Source organism: Mytilus galloprovincialis, chromosome 4, assembly GCF_965363235.1.
Source record: "Mytilus galloprovincialis chromosome 4, xbMytGall1.hap1.1, whole genome shotgun sequence".
Taxonomy (NCBI): Eukaryota; Metazoa; Mollusca; class Bivalvia; order Mytilida; family Mytilidae; genus Mytilus; species Mytilus galloprovincialis.
In genome coordinates this window covers 6,934,015-6,951,013 of record NC_134841.1, presented here as the reverse complement: position 1 = coordinate 6,951,013, position 16,999 = coordinate 6,934,015, and the positions used below count along the sequence as shown (strand labels likewise).

General features: G+C 31.2%; 1 protein-coding gene across 5 annotated transcripts in view; it reads left to right on the top strand.

The window, feature by feature from the left end:
* The window catches only part of LOC143071238 (S phase cyclin A-associated protein in the endoplasmic reticulum-like), a 73,532-nt gene extending 56,533 nt beyond the window's left edge, over positions 1-16,999 (top strand). For all 5 annotated transcript variants that reach the window (XM_076245425.1, XM_076245426.1, XM_076245428.1 and 2 more), the window contains 5 exons: positions 3,003-3,240; positions 3,653-3,802; positions 8,004-8,195; positions 12,208-12,253; positions 13,328-16,999. In XM_076245425.1, coding sequence (XP_076101540.1) covers positions 3,003-3,240; positions 3,653-3,802; positions 8,004-8,195; positions 12,208-12,253; positions 13,328-13,428 — 727 coding nt within the window. In that variant the 3' untranslated portion in view covers positions 13,429-16,999. The remainder of the gene's footprint in view (positions 1-3,002; positions 3,241-3,652; positions 3,803-8,003; positions 8,196-12,207; positions 12,254-13,327) is intronic.

Here is a 16,999-nt window from a genome sequence, read left to right as displayed (position 1 = left end):
TTAAGGAAATTTTGCAGTTTTTGGTCATTATCTTGAATATCATTATAGATAAAGATAAACTGTAAACAGCAAAAATGATCAGCAAAGTAAGATCTACAAATAGGTTAATATGACCAAAATTGTCAATTGACCACTTAAGGGGTAAATGTCCTTTAATGACAATTTTTCACAATTTGTTCATCATATTTGCTAACTTTAAAAAATCTTCTCCTCTGAAACTACTGAATGGATTTGGATGAAACTTAGCATGATAGTTCCTTAGATTATCCTGCACAAAGTGTGTGCTTCGATTTTTGATCCGTCAAAAAACATGGCCGCCCTTACTTTAAATAGAACATAGGGGTAAGTTTTTGTGTTTTGGTCTGTTTTTCTTATACTATATGCAATAGGTCTACTAAAATTGGTGTATAGAATGATTGTAAGGTGTACATGTCTAGCTGACAGGTGTCATCTAACCTTGACCTCATTTTCATAATTCAGTGGTCAAAGTTAACTTTTTTAGTTTTGGTCTATTTTTTTAATACTTTATGCATTAGGTCAACTATATTTGGTGTATGAAAATATTTTATGATCTATATGTCGGTTACGCAGGTTTTATTTGAACTTGACCTCATTTTCACAGTCCATTGCTAAGTTTTAAGTGTTTGTGTTTTGGTCTCATTTTCTTTATTTATAAACAGTAAGTCATATATATTTGTAATATTGAAGAATTGTTAGCTGTACATGTTTGCCTGGCATGGTTCAATATGTTCAATAAGGCATTGTTTACCAGGTGAGCGATTCAGGCTCTTGAGAGCCTCTTGTTTATGTTATTTCGAATAGACAGAAAAAATATTACAGTCATTTCTTATAATTTAATTCTAATTCCATTTTAAACCGTAGAAAACCATGAAAAAACGTTGATGACGTCACGGTCACATGACTAAATTATGTCTATTGGCTCATAACAAAATAACGTCAGCCAATCAGAAGACGTGTTACATCCAAAATTAAATTATTCTGATATAAACTGAGGAATACTTTTGAAGATTTAAACAATGCTTTTTCTGTGTCATTTTTAGTCTCTTGTGGAGAGTTGTCTCATCATACCACATTCTTTTTTTTTTATATTTATAGATATTATGCAAAGAGCTTTTCTGGATTTACTTTTCCCAGAAATACTCAATGGCAAATATTAACTTAAAATGTTTTAACAGTAAATAAAAAGGAGTTGCCAATATATATGACAGGCTAGGACTATCAAAAAGGGTCTCCTCTTTGATTAATGCAACATTCAACGAATGCCAGTACATTGTGTGTAGTACTTTAGTGAATTTGTTCAATAGGGACCCTTGTTTACTTTCATGGGTTGTATTTTGCTACACACAAGGTTTCATTTTATGAAATGATTTGATGGGTCAATGCCTATCAACATGTACTAGCAGGTATAATTTCAACCTTATTCAGGTTTAGATCATGTTAATGGAGGGAATTGATTGTGAATCCTCCTATGCAAATACAGATATTTGATATCAAGTGGAATTGGTATTCTGATTCTTAAGCTGCAAGTTCTTGCTTTTACAGCTAAAGTCTGCATATTCTTAGTGAATCAAATAGCAATTCAAGTTTCCACACATTTAGCAATCAATTTTACATACGGTAAGGCCAACTAAAATTAATTAGTAGATTTTCATCCAAATTTTTGAAAAAAATGGGGCGGGTGGGAGGATTTTATTTTTTATTTTTTATTTCTTATGAAACCCTCTTGTGACGTGTGCTTCAAATATGCAAGTGTAATAATAAGCTTATATTATGTATATACATATATATATAAGGAATCGTACACAATATTTCAAAGCTTAACATGAATGAAAATCTCTTATTGGCAACCACTGTTCTACATGTAATTGCTGCTTTAGAAACCTAAACAGCAAAAACATAAAAGAAGAATGCTCTCTTTAGTTGGACTACCTTCACCAAATTAAGTGTCTTTTTAAGCGACCATTTTTTTGTCTCCATAAAATGAAACAAATATGCAACTAAAGAATTACGAGATCAGAATAAAATGAAACCGTTTTGAAAACGAAAGGGTTGGTGCTTTTATGATTCTTCTTATAGATGCAAATATAATTAATATGTAAAACATGAACTTAACCAAAAAGGAGAAGATGTTTAGTGGCTCTATTGAGGATATTGGGACAGAAGCTGTGTGTGCTGTCTGTCAACACAAAAGACATGGGTAAATCTAAGTAGTGTGACGGGATTGCTTCCCCTAGAAAAACTTAGTAAACACTTAGTCAGCCGTAAGCGGTTGAGCTAAGGAAGTACTTCTTTAGCTCAGTCGGTTATCGCGCTGCCTTGTAACACAGAGGTCCCGGGTTCAAGTCCCGGTGGAGACAAGCAATTTTGTAATGAAATTCGTGCTCTCCGATTAAAGTATGTTTGCCGACTTTTTGAACTCAATTATACTGTAATAAATCTAACAAGTTCGTGCTTGCGTCATTTCATTTATTCATTTCTACGAATGTGTTCCACGATTCGTGCTCTATAATTCACAGTCCAAAATTCCTTCCACAAAGTCATTTTATCAATACAAAAATCAATAGTTTTCTAAATCACAGAAATGTGTGTCATGCCGCAATTTGCCATCTTGGACACAGTGTATTACTTGTAACCCGATTATTTCATGCCGTTCTTGAAATCAATCTCTATTCTCGGTAAACAATTTTGTCATCATAGAGCTGCAGAATCTTATTTAATTACTCGAAGTAATACGAAAACCGAAATTTGAAACAGGAAGTTTGGAAGGAAACAAAATTTTTGACGGTTACCGGAAACGGAGATGAACAAATCCGCAAATCGTAAATTTTTCAAAATAAAAAAAATCGGGGCGGGACGATTTTAGAGGGGCGGGCGGGGATGAAAATCTATCAATTAATTTTAATTGGCCTAAAGACAACAAAATATTTACAAGAATATTATAATGTCAGAGTATTAACCTTCTCATTTTATAACTTTTTCAGAAATAATGCAATCTTTGAAAAGAAGAAACAAGAAGACCCCACAACACTGATAAATACATTTGAAGTAACAGAACTTGTAGGAATTGTGTCTCTGTTGTATGGTATGCTGCTCCATTCAGGGACACCCAGTAGAAGTGACACGCCCCCTCCAGAACTTCCTCCAGCTACACTACAAATCACAATCACAGGACTAAAGATGCTTAATTATATGGCAGTTCTTAATCTTGACATGTTACAGGTAAGGAAAAATCACCAATTATGGCACATAGAAGAAGATCTAATTCAATATACTGCAAATTTTCAAAGTTTTCATTATTGCAAAAACAGAATTGGTATTGCAAATATAAAAACTTTTAATTATATAGCATTAATTGTATGCTGCATAGACTGAGATCACAGTTATTAATTTAAAATTTAAGAATTAAACCCATCATTCAGTATATGGAAAAGGGCTCAGTATATAAAATGAAGAGAAAAAAAAATACAATTAGATCGTAGCACAGAAAAAAATTCTTTACCTGATAGGTGTATTTACTCATTCTATTTTTCATATTTAATAATTCAATTTGAAAGATATTATGTGCCAAAAGTAATATATTAAAAAATCAGTGATTCTTAGATTTGATGATATAAATGATTACACTTTTCAGAAAACTTTGGGAGAAGAAGGATCTTCATTAGAGTTCCGACATATAGCCAGTTATTCCATGTGGTATTGCGTACACCATCAATGTGAAGAATTGTTACATGAAGTCATAGTGTGTGTAGGATACTTTACAGTTCTTAATCCAGATAATCAGGTAACATTGTCATTAGTTCTAGCTCAACTAGGCAACATTTTAATATATTTTGGTTTTGCCCAAACTCCACCCGAAAGGTAGAGACAGTGGGTAGGTAGGTAGGTAGACATTATCTGATAAAAAAAGATTTTGAGTAGGCAACTTTTTTGAGGGGTAGATAGAGTTAGGGCAAGCAAACACATTCTTTTTTATAGCCCTATCAGTCAAATGAGATTTGTATGTGAAGTTCAAGGTATCTCCTGTCTGTTCAAAAAATTTGAGATACCTTTTATGAAGCAACTTATCCTCAGGAAAAAAGTCAGTGAATTAGTTGTAGGACAAAAATAAACATAGAATAACTGATCCAATAATCAAAATAATGGTCAGTCAAGGTTGTCAGTCACTGCAAGAGTAGCAGTGTATATATTTCCTTACAACCAATGTAATGAATAATAAAAAATACCAGGTGAACAATTCAAGCTCCTAGTAGCCCTTTGTTAATTCATCAAGTTCAATTTCCAAATTCTGCTTTATCACCAAATAAAACCACCAAATCCATTAATGGAACAATATGTTACGAGCGATCCAACGATTATTTTTTAAGGTTATGAGGACGAGTAATCAAGTCTCAAGCACTAATCTTCTGATGGCTTTTCTCATATTGACAAACTCCAAACTCCCGTAAGATTTGGATGGGCCTTTTCTGACATTTAAATGTGTGATGTTAAATTACAAATGTACCTTTCGAGGCAGGATTAACTTTTGATTGCAATGAATAACCTTATTTTGCCAAATGATTTATTTTCTGATTGTCAAATCTGAAATAGACACTGAGGCATACTTAAGAGATTTAAATGGCACTGTAGAGTACTTAGGAGCTTTAAATGGACGTTTGTGTTTCTTAAAGTAAGAGAATGGGTTATAAAATCGGATTTTTAAATTTTCATTTCCATCAATGTAAATTATTTTTCGACTCCAGTAGGTTCTGGTTTCCGATATTATCCATTGTCATAGTAAATATCAGCCTAATGTTTTTGTTATCTGATACAAATCTGTAATTCCCTATAGACCCTTGGTGGTATTTTTTAATCATAAATCCATGGAATTTGATACTTTGTTTTTCATAAGGCTATTGGCAATCAAATTTTTATCTAAAAAGATTAAATGACAAGAGTTTGGTTGTCTCCCTTCTACCGGATAAAAACGGGAGGAAAAACTCATTTTTATTTGTAGGAATATTGATGTGACAAAGTCATAAAGTATCTTTGATGTAACACTTTAAAACTGATGACTTTAAACGTTCACTTGAAAAGAAAATTCTGTTTTTCTTAAAAGAAATGAAAACCGACAAGCTATTATTATTTAAAAATTAATCATACAAATGTTATGAATTTTCATTTTTTTTTACCAAAATATTTTATAACATTGTTTTAATGAGAAAAATTGTCATGAAGTTTGCCAGCAAGATAAAATATGACAGTTAGAATAGTAAAAAATATCATAAAACGTCAAAAATAAAATGTTTGTGAAAATAAAACTTAACAGTGATAGTCTATGCCACTGTTTTTAATTATGACATATCCTATCATATAGTTTATGTAGAGAAATCATTGTGCATAATGACTTGACTGCCGAGATAACCAAATCCAGATTCTACATAAATCTGTTTTGATCCACGATAAGTACGATTTGATACAGAGTCAGTGCATATATCACTACAGTAAGCCCAGCAGTAGATGAGAATATCATAACTTTACATAACGTTACCACTGTGAGCAAATCTGCTGTTTATTGACCTCCAACAATGAGCAAATCAAGGGTTACCTCCCCCTGCAATTCATCATACATTCAAACTGTCAAATCATGTGGTATATCAGAAGTTTCTTGTTAAGTCAATTTCCTCATTTAACGTTTTGTGTGATATTATTTTGGAAACAGGTAGAAAACCCACGGTGATGGTATATTGAAATTGTTTGTTTTGTCTATTTTTTTCTGCGTTTATTATGCAACCTTGATTTTGAAATTGTCTTAATGAGTCTATCAAATTAGTTCTACATTTGAAGTTTACATCAGATATTCTAAAGGTAGCATAGAATGTTTGTAAATTACAAATTCTGATTATCTGTAATAATTTGATTATTTGTTTTTCTTTCAAGTTATTTTATTGCTTCATTATAAATGTTTTCACTAAATTATTTATAGTTTGATTCTGTCTACATGAAAGTAAGATGGCACCTAAACTTTATAAGGTATTAATTTGTGGACGCTCCCCCAATATCAGAACAGTTTGCTATATTACATAGTTTAAAGTAAAACCACATCTCTCATAAATATTTTATTGTATAAAAATGAAAATTAAGTAGGTTTTCAAGCTATTGCAACATATTTTAATTATTTAGCTTTTAATTTAGCATTGCAGTTTTTTTGTAGGATGACTCAGTTTATATGATACCAGAAAAAAAATATCACTGAATATCTAAAAGGTTTTACCTAATATTGCTTGTAATGAAAAAGGAATACATAGGTACATGATTTCTTCTAGGTCAACCATATTTTGTGTGAAGGAAGCTTCTGTTGAGACTTTGTCATTCAGTCCTTGTTGTATGACCTCACTTGCAACTTCAAATAACAGTAGACTGGAATTAAGTGAAATTTTAAATTTCCAGGTGTTTCTTGACAAATGTCCAACTTATAACAATCTTGTTTTAGGTTAGCACCATGATATGAATATCCCTATTAATTTTCAGTGTGAACATATTTTATTAATTAGATCCAAGCTAAACATTTATTTTAGAAAAAGCATATTAATACAATGGAACAATTAATAGGATCGAGAAATGTAGGACTATACATTTTAAAACAATGGATCAAAGGTCAAGGTCACAACAGCTTTTGATAAACTGATTTTGAATTCCAAATCTTTTCTTTTGAATTATGTCTCCAACATTTAGCTATACTTGGATTTGATAATGCGTATGACAAAAATAAAGATCTCTTTTAATTTTGAGGTCCCTATGTCTGTCAGTCATAGATTAAGGCAAAAAAATTGTTTCTGGATGATATCTTTTGAAGGATATATGTCCAACCTTCACCAAACTTAGTGAGTTAGTCTCTTGGATATTGATATTTTGTTCAATGTGCTATGTCACATTCCTATCAATAGACTGAAATTTGGGGGGAGCCAGGGGAATTCTTTCTGGATTTCTTTTGAGCAATAAAGCAGGTATTTACCCATCTTTAGTGGGTAAAAGATATTCGGACCAAAAAAACAAACTTGGCCTTTGGCTATATTCTGCTCTGTAATCAGGATCTAATCTCTTTGACACATTCAAAGTTTCTATTCTCTATTATATTGTTTATTTTAAGATCACTAAGTCTAATGTCAAGTTTACTAAAGGCAGGTACATGTAAAAGAATGAAATTTGGTCAACTTTGTTTTTTTATTTCTTAGCAGATTAAACAAATTGTAAGCATCCAGTCTTTATTGTACTTGACACAAACATCCCTTTTGTTTTAAAAATCCATAAAGATCACAACTCAACCAATGCTTCCATGTTATTTCTGAACAAAACTTTCAAAGTTTACCACTACAGAATCATTATCTTTGACCACAAAATAATATATGTTGTTAGAAAATTCAGTGCTTTCTCATTTCCCCTTCTTTGTTTTGTTGTGACAACATATTTCCAATTTTCATAAGATATTTTGAATTATAAAAAAAATCAAATTGCAATATGCTGTCACTATGTTGATGAATTGATGGATAGACCAACATGGTGCAGATGCTTAAACTGTAGATATTTCAAGTACATAGCACTCAACAATCTACCACAACTGACATTGATATATATACTGATCTTCTTATGTAACTCTTACACAAATAATCATCTATGACAGTATCCATGGAGGGTTTATTGAGGAAGTACTACTCCTCAAGATCACATATAATTTGCTTTATGGGTGGGTGAAAATTGTTGTAGTATAATTGTTAGTATGACATCTTCATTGGTATTTTATATATAAAAAAATGAAGGCAGCAATATATTGCCTTTGGGGTAAATATTTAGTACCCTTCAGAAGGTATATGTTGAATAAAGTCAAATTTAAAGGTCAAGGTCACATACATGTTTGTGACCTTGACTTAAATTTTAAGGTCAATACATTCTCATACTTTTATCTTATTACAGATATGCCTTCCCTGATGATTTTCATTTTATTTCAGGTTGTGATACAGTCGGGCCAGTCCCCTACAATCTTACAACAAATGTGTTCCCTCCCTTTCCATTACTTCAGTGATCCTAGGCTGACCACAATCCTGTTTCCAACATTGATAGCCTGCTGCTATAACAACCAATCCAACAGAGAAATCCTAGAACAAGAACTTAGTTGTGTGCTGCTATCCAATTTTATAGAGGTATATATATATATATTTCAGATTCATACATTAAGACCATTTTTACTTTACACTTGGGAATACTCCGGCAAATCTTTTTGCAAGAAAATCTTACAATTAAAATTTAAAAGATCTGCTGAAATGTGTATGACTGAGTATTATTATAAGTTTTTTTGTGAAACCAGCCACAGAATCATACTTATAGTCTGAATAAACTTTCAAATAAGAAAATATAATATTACGAGAATAACATGTTGTTGTTTTTTTATTAGAAAAAGGGCTGGTGTGACCTCATTAGAAATGAATAGTTAAAACCGAATAAAAGATAGATTTTCTTCATGTGACTTGTCCACACCACAAGTTCTGGCATAGAAGATGATTAACCCCCACTGCTTGATGTTGTATTATACTTGATGGCTCTTTGTATGGCTACTGATATCAATGTCTTTGGCAGATTAAAACATAAAGGAGACATGTATATTCTTATATTATAATGATAATAAAATGTCTGGTGTTTTTCAAACACATGTCGTAAAATGCTAAAAATTTCGATGAAAGAGCAACTGTATTTTTTGTATTTTTTGTATTTTGCTCCTGGTGAAATGCATGCTGGGATTTTAAATGATGTTGCAGTTGGAGCGTCATTAGGGTCTTTTGAAGTTCTTTAGGTTAAATTTTTGTCACTTTTCTTAACCACACTATTATTTTCTTGATTGCCAGTATAATTATAGAAATAATTAAGTAAATTAAATGACTGAAGAAATTTCAGCTATTTCTTATAATTACAGTCAATTTATGAGTCCAGCAGCATGCAGTCAGTAATTATGAAGGAAAAATTCATAGCCACAAACATCAGTGGTATCATTTTCACAGGGATTAAGGATATATTTGACTTTTCTGCATGACATAATTAAAATAATAATCAAAATTAAAATGATGATTGTTGGGTAAATGACCAGAACCAAGGTTAATTGATTGAGAGAGCCAGAAGCCTTAGACATCATTCATACAAGCTACATCATTCGAAAAGAAAAAATCTTATCTTTATTCAGAAATATTTAGTATATTGTTGCTGAAAGATTGGAACAAAAAACAGGTTCCTTTGGTTTAAGTTAGGTTCAATATTGGTTAAATGTTTTTCAATTAAAAAGACAGAAGAGTTTCTTTGGTCTAGTTTTACCCCATGCTATGAGCTATTTGTCAGACACAGGTATGGTCGTTGTTCTTTTATCTTTATTTTAATGATTTGAACATTTGATTCTCAGTTTGAAGTTGAAAGTGAATTACATTTTGAAATTAAGGATTGACATTTTAATAACTTGGACAGTAACATCACATGAGCCGCCACAAATATGATTAGGATTGAAAAAGTTGTTTGTGTACAGTGTGTTCCCACTGGCATGTTTACTTATCTTTTGTCAACTTCCTGTCATCAATATATTGATGATTTCAGCATCCCTCCAGGAAAGGGAGATAATAGTCCTGCTTCCTGTATATCAGCCCTCTACCATGTCATTAAGTGTGAAAAAGAAACGGCACTCGTTCAGCACCTTGCTCATACAAATATCTATTGTCTTTAGACAATATTCTCTCATCCTAGTACTTTGGGTTATAGATTATCTCCCTAGCTCAGGTAGACTGATAAAAGGTATTGTTTAATGAGACAAATAGGCTGGTATCCTCTCCTTTGTTGACCAACTCAATAGGGGTGAATGGACAGGTGGTTTATTTTAATTTTCAATCCAGTTAAGTGATGCATTGATTTGAGAAATTTTATTCCATTATTGAAAGATTGATTTTTGTGGTCAATTTTAACGATGCTGGGAACATTATTGTTTACTAACATGACATTCTATCCATAAATGGGACAAACATTTTATGAATAAGATTTATATATTATTTAATAGTTAAATTGTTTCAGTATGGTCGGGTGTTGATCCAGAAATTTAAATATTTATTTATTAAATGACAGATTTCACATAGCTACATAAGTCAAATTTTGTTTTATTGGTGTGGATCTTCATATTTCAATACATTATTTCTTCATGAGTATTGTCTGAAACATTTCTACAAAAATACTGCATTAGATTGGCCTTGCAATAAGGTTTAAATTCATCAATTTGTATACATGCATCAAAATGTTCAAGTGCCATTAAATTCCAAAAGACTAACATTGCATTGAGGACCATTTTCAATTGGAATTTTTATCTTCTTCTGTTAAGCATTGGTACAGAAGTTCTAATGAAATTTAAAAAAAATATCTGCAGTAATAATTACAGTTAAACTGACCCCTCATTGAAACATACCTTATGTGGGAAAGCAAACCTCACAATTTTTAATTAACAATTCAGTTTTATTAAATTAGTCATTCCTGATTAATGTTTTTTCGTTATTAGACCCATAGTACTGTGAGGTCTTTAAAAAGTAATTGATAGAGCTCTCTTTTATTGTAATAGTAAAGTAATTATTACTTTTTTCAAGTACTACTAGTAAAAACAAACCTTTATGATTATGTAGGATATTTTAGAATTATTTTGGAATTAGAATTTGATAGGTGTCAACTTGAGGAACTGACTGCCAAACATAAAACTAGTAATCAGTTTCAAGTGCCACTTATACCACTACTTAAAAGCTCTACATCCCCCAGACTATTATACTGTGCACAGTTAAACAAGTCAAAGTCTATTGAAGAATAGTTCTCAAAAGATATCTTGATATTCATATTTATAGAGAGTAGTTGCTTTATATATGTGTTTCTATATTGAATCAAAAAAAAAAAAAGATATTGAAATATTGAATTTATATGGTATTCAAAAAATATTGTTGTCTGTTGCTTGATATATGTACACAAAAAAAAAGGGTTTTTAAGGAGATGTGGAATCTATTTGGGTTTTACTTTTCATTTTTTTTTCTTTGAATTTTTTCTATGTTGAAAACTTGATAAAGCATGTACATGTAAAATAACTATTGTTTCAAAGAGAAAAAAATACAGAAGACATAGTATCATAATTTGTTTGTTTACAAAGTGATTTGATCCTGCAATTGAACATTAAAGCAGTTTGAAAAATAAAACTTTTATGAATGGAATTTTATTGACATACAAATTATACTAAGTGCATTCAAAATTAGGCTTGTTTTATGACAGTTAAAATTAATTAAAGTAAAACCAAAGACAGAAAACTGTCCAAATGTTTGAAGTTATTGGATTGTTCGGAAGCTGAATGTAAATATTGGTGTGACAGTGTCTGGAAAAATTGTTGGTAGGGGGCTAAACAAATAGGAAAATTCATATAACATTCTCTTAGTCTAATTATTGTCAGATATTTTCAATCGGTTGCACAAATAATCAAAGTTTGCTTTGAAATAAAGAGCTATTTTGTGTTTGTTTATAATTGAAATAGTTTGTAACAATTAACCTGAAAATGGGTTAGGAAGATATGCAAATAAAGACATTCTTAGGTTAGCCAATGAATACAGACTATCTTCACCAGCTTGTGTCCATAGGTGTCAATATTGAATTATGCTGAAATAAGTATTTTCAATCTGCTGAAAAAGCAGAAACAACAAGAACTTTCATGCCAAATAAATTGAAAATGATGTAAAAAAAAAATTGATTGGGCGTAAAATACATTTGGTTTATTAATTGTTGTCCTTTTACATCTTACTGCTTTGCCTAGGGATTTTTTCTAAGGGAGGGGGAACTGCTGTCATTTATTGTAATGGACTATTTGATGGTCCTATATCGTCTTAGAAAAGTTAAAAGTGTTCCACTATATCTATAGTTCAATTAATATGAAAAGAAAAATAAATGTGTATTAGTGACAGCCTTTTACAGATAAACCCAGATGGAAAAAACAGCAATAACAGTATTTAGTTTTAATGAAAAGCCTAAATTTTCATGGTTTTGGCTATTACTGAAAACACCACTGTGAATAAAGAATGGTTGTAGAACAAAAGGTTGAAGTGTTAGTATATGTGTCATTTTCTTTTTGAGATTGTTTTTTTTTTTTACATAAAACCTTTTTTTCTCTAGGAAAAGCAGCTTGAAAATCAACAGTCATCATTATCTACAAAGAAAGGTAATATTATGTTTGTAAATCTTCAACATACATATAGAATGTTTCAATTACAATGCCAATAGTTATTAAAGGTACAAGGCTTATAATTTGATAAACCGGACGTGTGTTTTGTCTACATAAGACTCATAAGTAAAGCTCTGATCACAATAGTTAGAAAGCCAAACAAGTAGAAAGTTGAAGAGCATTGAGGACCAAAAAATTCCAAAAAGTTGTGCCAAATCAGCTACGGTAATCTATGCCTGGGATAAGAAAATCCTTAGCATTTCGAATAATTCATACTTTTGCAAGCTACAATATTCCCTAATCAGAAACGGAAACACTATTTCTTTTACTTGTGGTCAGAATATTTATTGACCTAGGAAACCAATTTAATTGTATCTGTGGATAATTCCAATCAAATTCAAACTCTTGTTATTTATTGTACAAGGTATGATAAATTGATCAAATTTATTTACTTTGTCATGATAATAACCATATTATTAAGTCATCAAAATCATTTAAATTTAAATTTAACTCAAAATTCATTCAATTACTATTGAAAAAGATTGACTGTGGTATACTATAGTGGTTTAATTTGTCCCCTAAGCCTCACAACTGTCTCACATTGACCAACAAAAGTGAATGTGATATATTTTATTTTAACACGACAAACAAAACAGAAGAGTGAAAATAGTTTGTAATCTTAGGTAATCCTCACCAAGTTCTTTAATCACTGCATGGAGCCGTTATAAGTGGGAGGTAATCCCTAGGTAAATAATGTACCTGGGCAGGTAACAAAACAGCTGTTATACCTGTCAGGTGGAGACTCCTTCAGGTATACCATCAATCAAACATAGACTGACAATGATTTTATGTCTGACTCTTTGTTAAAAAAATATGCAAGACTGTTTTTTGCTAATAACTACTTGAGAATATATATGAAAAAGTCTCTTTGGAATGTAGAAAGAAAAATTATTGAAGAAAATTTCTGATTTTTATCTCATCTTCGAAAATAGGTATAATTTATGACTTCACAAGCAATCTAGTTTAACGTTTTATTTTAATATGTTCATAAGCTTTCTGTTTTTGTTTCAGAAAAAGAGAAGGCAAAGGAAGGAGACCAAAGAATGGTGCTAGGTAGCAGATTCCCAATGGAGCAATGGACCACAGCCCAGGAATATTTCAAAATCTCATAAACTATCTCAGTGCATTGTGTAACTTCAAAATATCTTTGAGAACTATCAATAATCCAAACTATTGAAGTTATTCACAATTACTAAGACTTGTTAATGCTTGTAGCTACCTTATGTGATGATTTCTATAAGAAATATAAAGGTGATAATTCTTAGCCCTTAAAACTGAGCACCCTCTATTGACATTACATAGATGGGACTGATTGTGTTTAAAACCTAGACAAACATAAACATATACAGTCTCATTGAGGCCAGAGTATACACATTGTAATCTTTAAATTACTGATGTAATTCCTCCTTAGATAGGAAGAGTTTGGTATGTTTAGCTGATCTAGATACAGAGAAACTGGTATGTTTGTCAAGGCGTAGTGTAACCACAATAAACGGATTTTCAGCTCACATCATTAAGGGCAACAAGTCATGATCTGTCTCAAATTTCTGGACGTTTATTATCAGTAAGGTTGTTTATGTTTTTGTGGTCTGCATTAAATTTAGCTTATTTCGACCATTATATTTGCAACCTAAAACTGTATTTAGTTTTAAAATTGAAATTCATTTTGTGTACACATTTTTCTTGTATGTTTATTTTACTTGTGTTTTGTTATTGAATAGAAGTTGTCACTTTTTTCATCATTTTCAAAACATTCCAGTATATGGTTGTTTATGGCCTGTTTTATCTTCAGAATCTCACTATTCTTAATCCACTCTTCTTTCTACCTCAACAAACCAAAGGTTAGTTTCTGACATTACTTGGTCTCTGTAGAAAATATTCTTTCCAAAATGTTTTGAATAGCTGGCTGGTAATTTCAATTTATAATAATAGTGTTATATTGATTACATGCAACTTTTATTGAATGAACAAAATAATGACTTGACCATATACCCTGGACAGTCTTCACTAAAAGAGTGACAAACAATTACTCAATTTTGCAACTATGAGCATTGTACTTAATTTTTTTTTTTTTCAAAATTACATCTGGTGACCCAGGCCCAATTTCTTTTTACTACCACAAGAAAAGGTGGAAAAATTGGTGAAACACCCCTTCCTAAATCATTGGAATCTCTCCTTTTGCATTAACCATAATATCTTATTGTATCTAGGACTTGTATAAATTGCATGCTTTAAGGGGTGTGATATAGTGATATAGTGAAATTTGTTGTTTTAACAATGTACAAAAAAATGTATAAGAAGTGCCATATATAAAAGAAATGAGAGAGGAACTAAATAGCGTGAAACCAGAATGGAAATGTAGTCATATGTTGAGGTAGTATGTTGTATCTTATTCGAAACCTGTTTTGAAGATGAGTGTAATGAATGTTTACAGAAAATCATTGTGGTAATATAGTTTGACTATATATATACATAAAATTACTGTACAAAGAAAAAAAGTATTGTAAGATAAGGAAAACCAAAACTGTGATATTTTATACATCATTTTATATTTTCATTAAAAACCGTTTGTTATTTAGGGTGATAGTAAACTATTGTTTTTGTATTGTATCAGTATGCAGTATTTCTTATCAGTCATTACTGTATTATTTACTCACATCATGGGCATTTGAACATTTTATAAGATTTCCATGTCATTTTGACTGAAATGTTAATTATGTCATTGACTTCTCTAAATGATCTGAGCTTTTATAACATCATTTGACTTCAGGTAACTTTTAAAAATATTAAGAATTTAGGAGGAACTCATTTTTCATCAAATCTTGACTCAGCTTATCTATGTATAAATTGATTTTTGTTGATTTTAATGTTTTAGTCAAAAATCTCCAAAAAAATATCTTGTACTCCTTTTTTAATGGCAGGACAAAACAAAGTCCTGTAAAATTTTGAAACTGAAATTCATCATTTTTAACCGGATTTTTGTGACAAAAATGTCGGTTATTGATTTGGGGATGTACGGCGGGCGGGCGGCCGGGCTGTCGGCCTGTCGGGCGGGCGGCAACCAAATGTTGTCCGTGCATTAACTCATGAACCGTTCAACCAAAGCTTTTAAAATTTTAATATTGTTATTACTGACAACTATACGAAGGTCAAGTTCAATAATGGCGATTTTGACTTTTACCGTTCAGGAGTTATGGTTCTTGAAAGATTGAAAAATGGAGTTTCCAGTCGTGTCCGTGCATTTAAGCATGAACTGTTCCACCAAAACTTCCCAAATTTTAATATGTTGTTACTGATGACAGAATGGAGGTCAAGTTCAATAATGACGATTTTGACTTTTACCGTTCAGGAGTTATGGTTCTTGAAAGATTGAAAAATGGAGTTTCCAGTCGTGTCAGTCATTTATGCATGAACTGTTCTACCAAAGCTTCCGAAATTTTAATATGCTGTTACTGATGACAAAATGGAGGTCAAGTTTAATAATGACGATTTTGACTTTTAACGTTCAGGAGTTATGGTTCTTGAAAGATTGAAAAATGGTGTTTCCCGTCGTGTCCATGCATTTTCTCATGAACCATTCAACCAAAGCTTTTGAAATTTTAATATGTTGTTACTGATGACAAAATAGAGGTCAAGTTCAATAATGACGATTTTGACATTTACCGTTCAGGAGTTATGGTTCTTGAAAGATCGTAAAATGGCGTTTCCATTCACGTTGTTGCATTTACTCATGAACCATTCAATCTAAGCTTTTCAAATTTTAATATGTTGATACTGATGACAAAATGGAGGTCAAATTTGATATTGACGATTTTCACTTTCACCATTCATCAGTAATGGTTCTTGTGATATTGCCAGGACACAAATAAATGTTAATAAATCCGGTTTGCTGTCGTTGTGACAGCCTCTTGTTCACTGTCTACCAAACTATGCAGGTACACTTTATTATTGTTGATGTATTTATTTTAGTGTACATTGTATTTGTTTTGACATGGAAACCATACTCCATTATATCGTGCAGTGTTGAAGCTTTAAATAGTTATTTTGAAAACCTCACACAACAGATGTATGCAGTCATATTACAAATTGCATCAGGGACAACACACCTGTCTGCTTGTAGATAATATTTGTCACTGTACTATTATTGTGAAATCTTGAGTGTCTGGCAGAAAAAGGCTAACATTGATTTTGGATTGCTGTCCTACACATTTCTGAAAAAAGATCCAAATGGGACTTCAGATAGTTTTTTTTCAATGCTTTTAATCTACAGTCCCTTGTCGATAAAAAAAAAATCAGCGTTTTTTGCAGCCATGTGACAAAACAGAGCCCTGAAATTTTGTCATGAAAAGTAGCCATCTCCCATATCTTATATCTATAACAGTTGATGCACAGCTACACAAGCTTTTATCTGAATTTTTAAAGAGTTACTGATGAAAACAAATATGAGTTGTCTACTCTTCAAGTTTTGCCCAATTTGGACACATATTTGTATTTTTTTCTCAGAAAACTATTGGCCAAATCTATGTTTGATTTTAATTTGTTTTGTTTCTGAAGGTATATGGTTGTGTATACAATAACTATTTTGAATTTTTGAGTGTGATAAAATCATTACAATTTGTTGTGTATTAACATTATTTGTTGTCTGCATTTTGAGTTTTGTCAATAAAATAATATATAACTTGC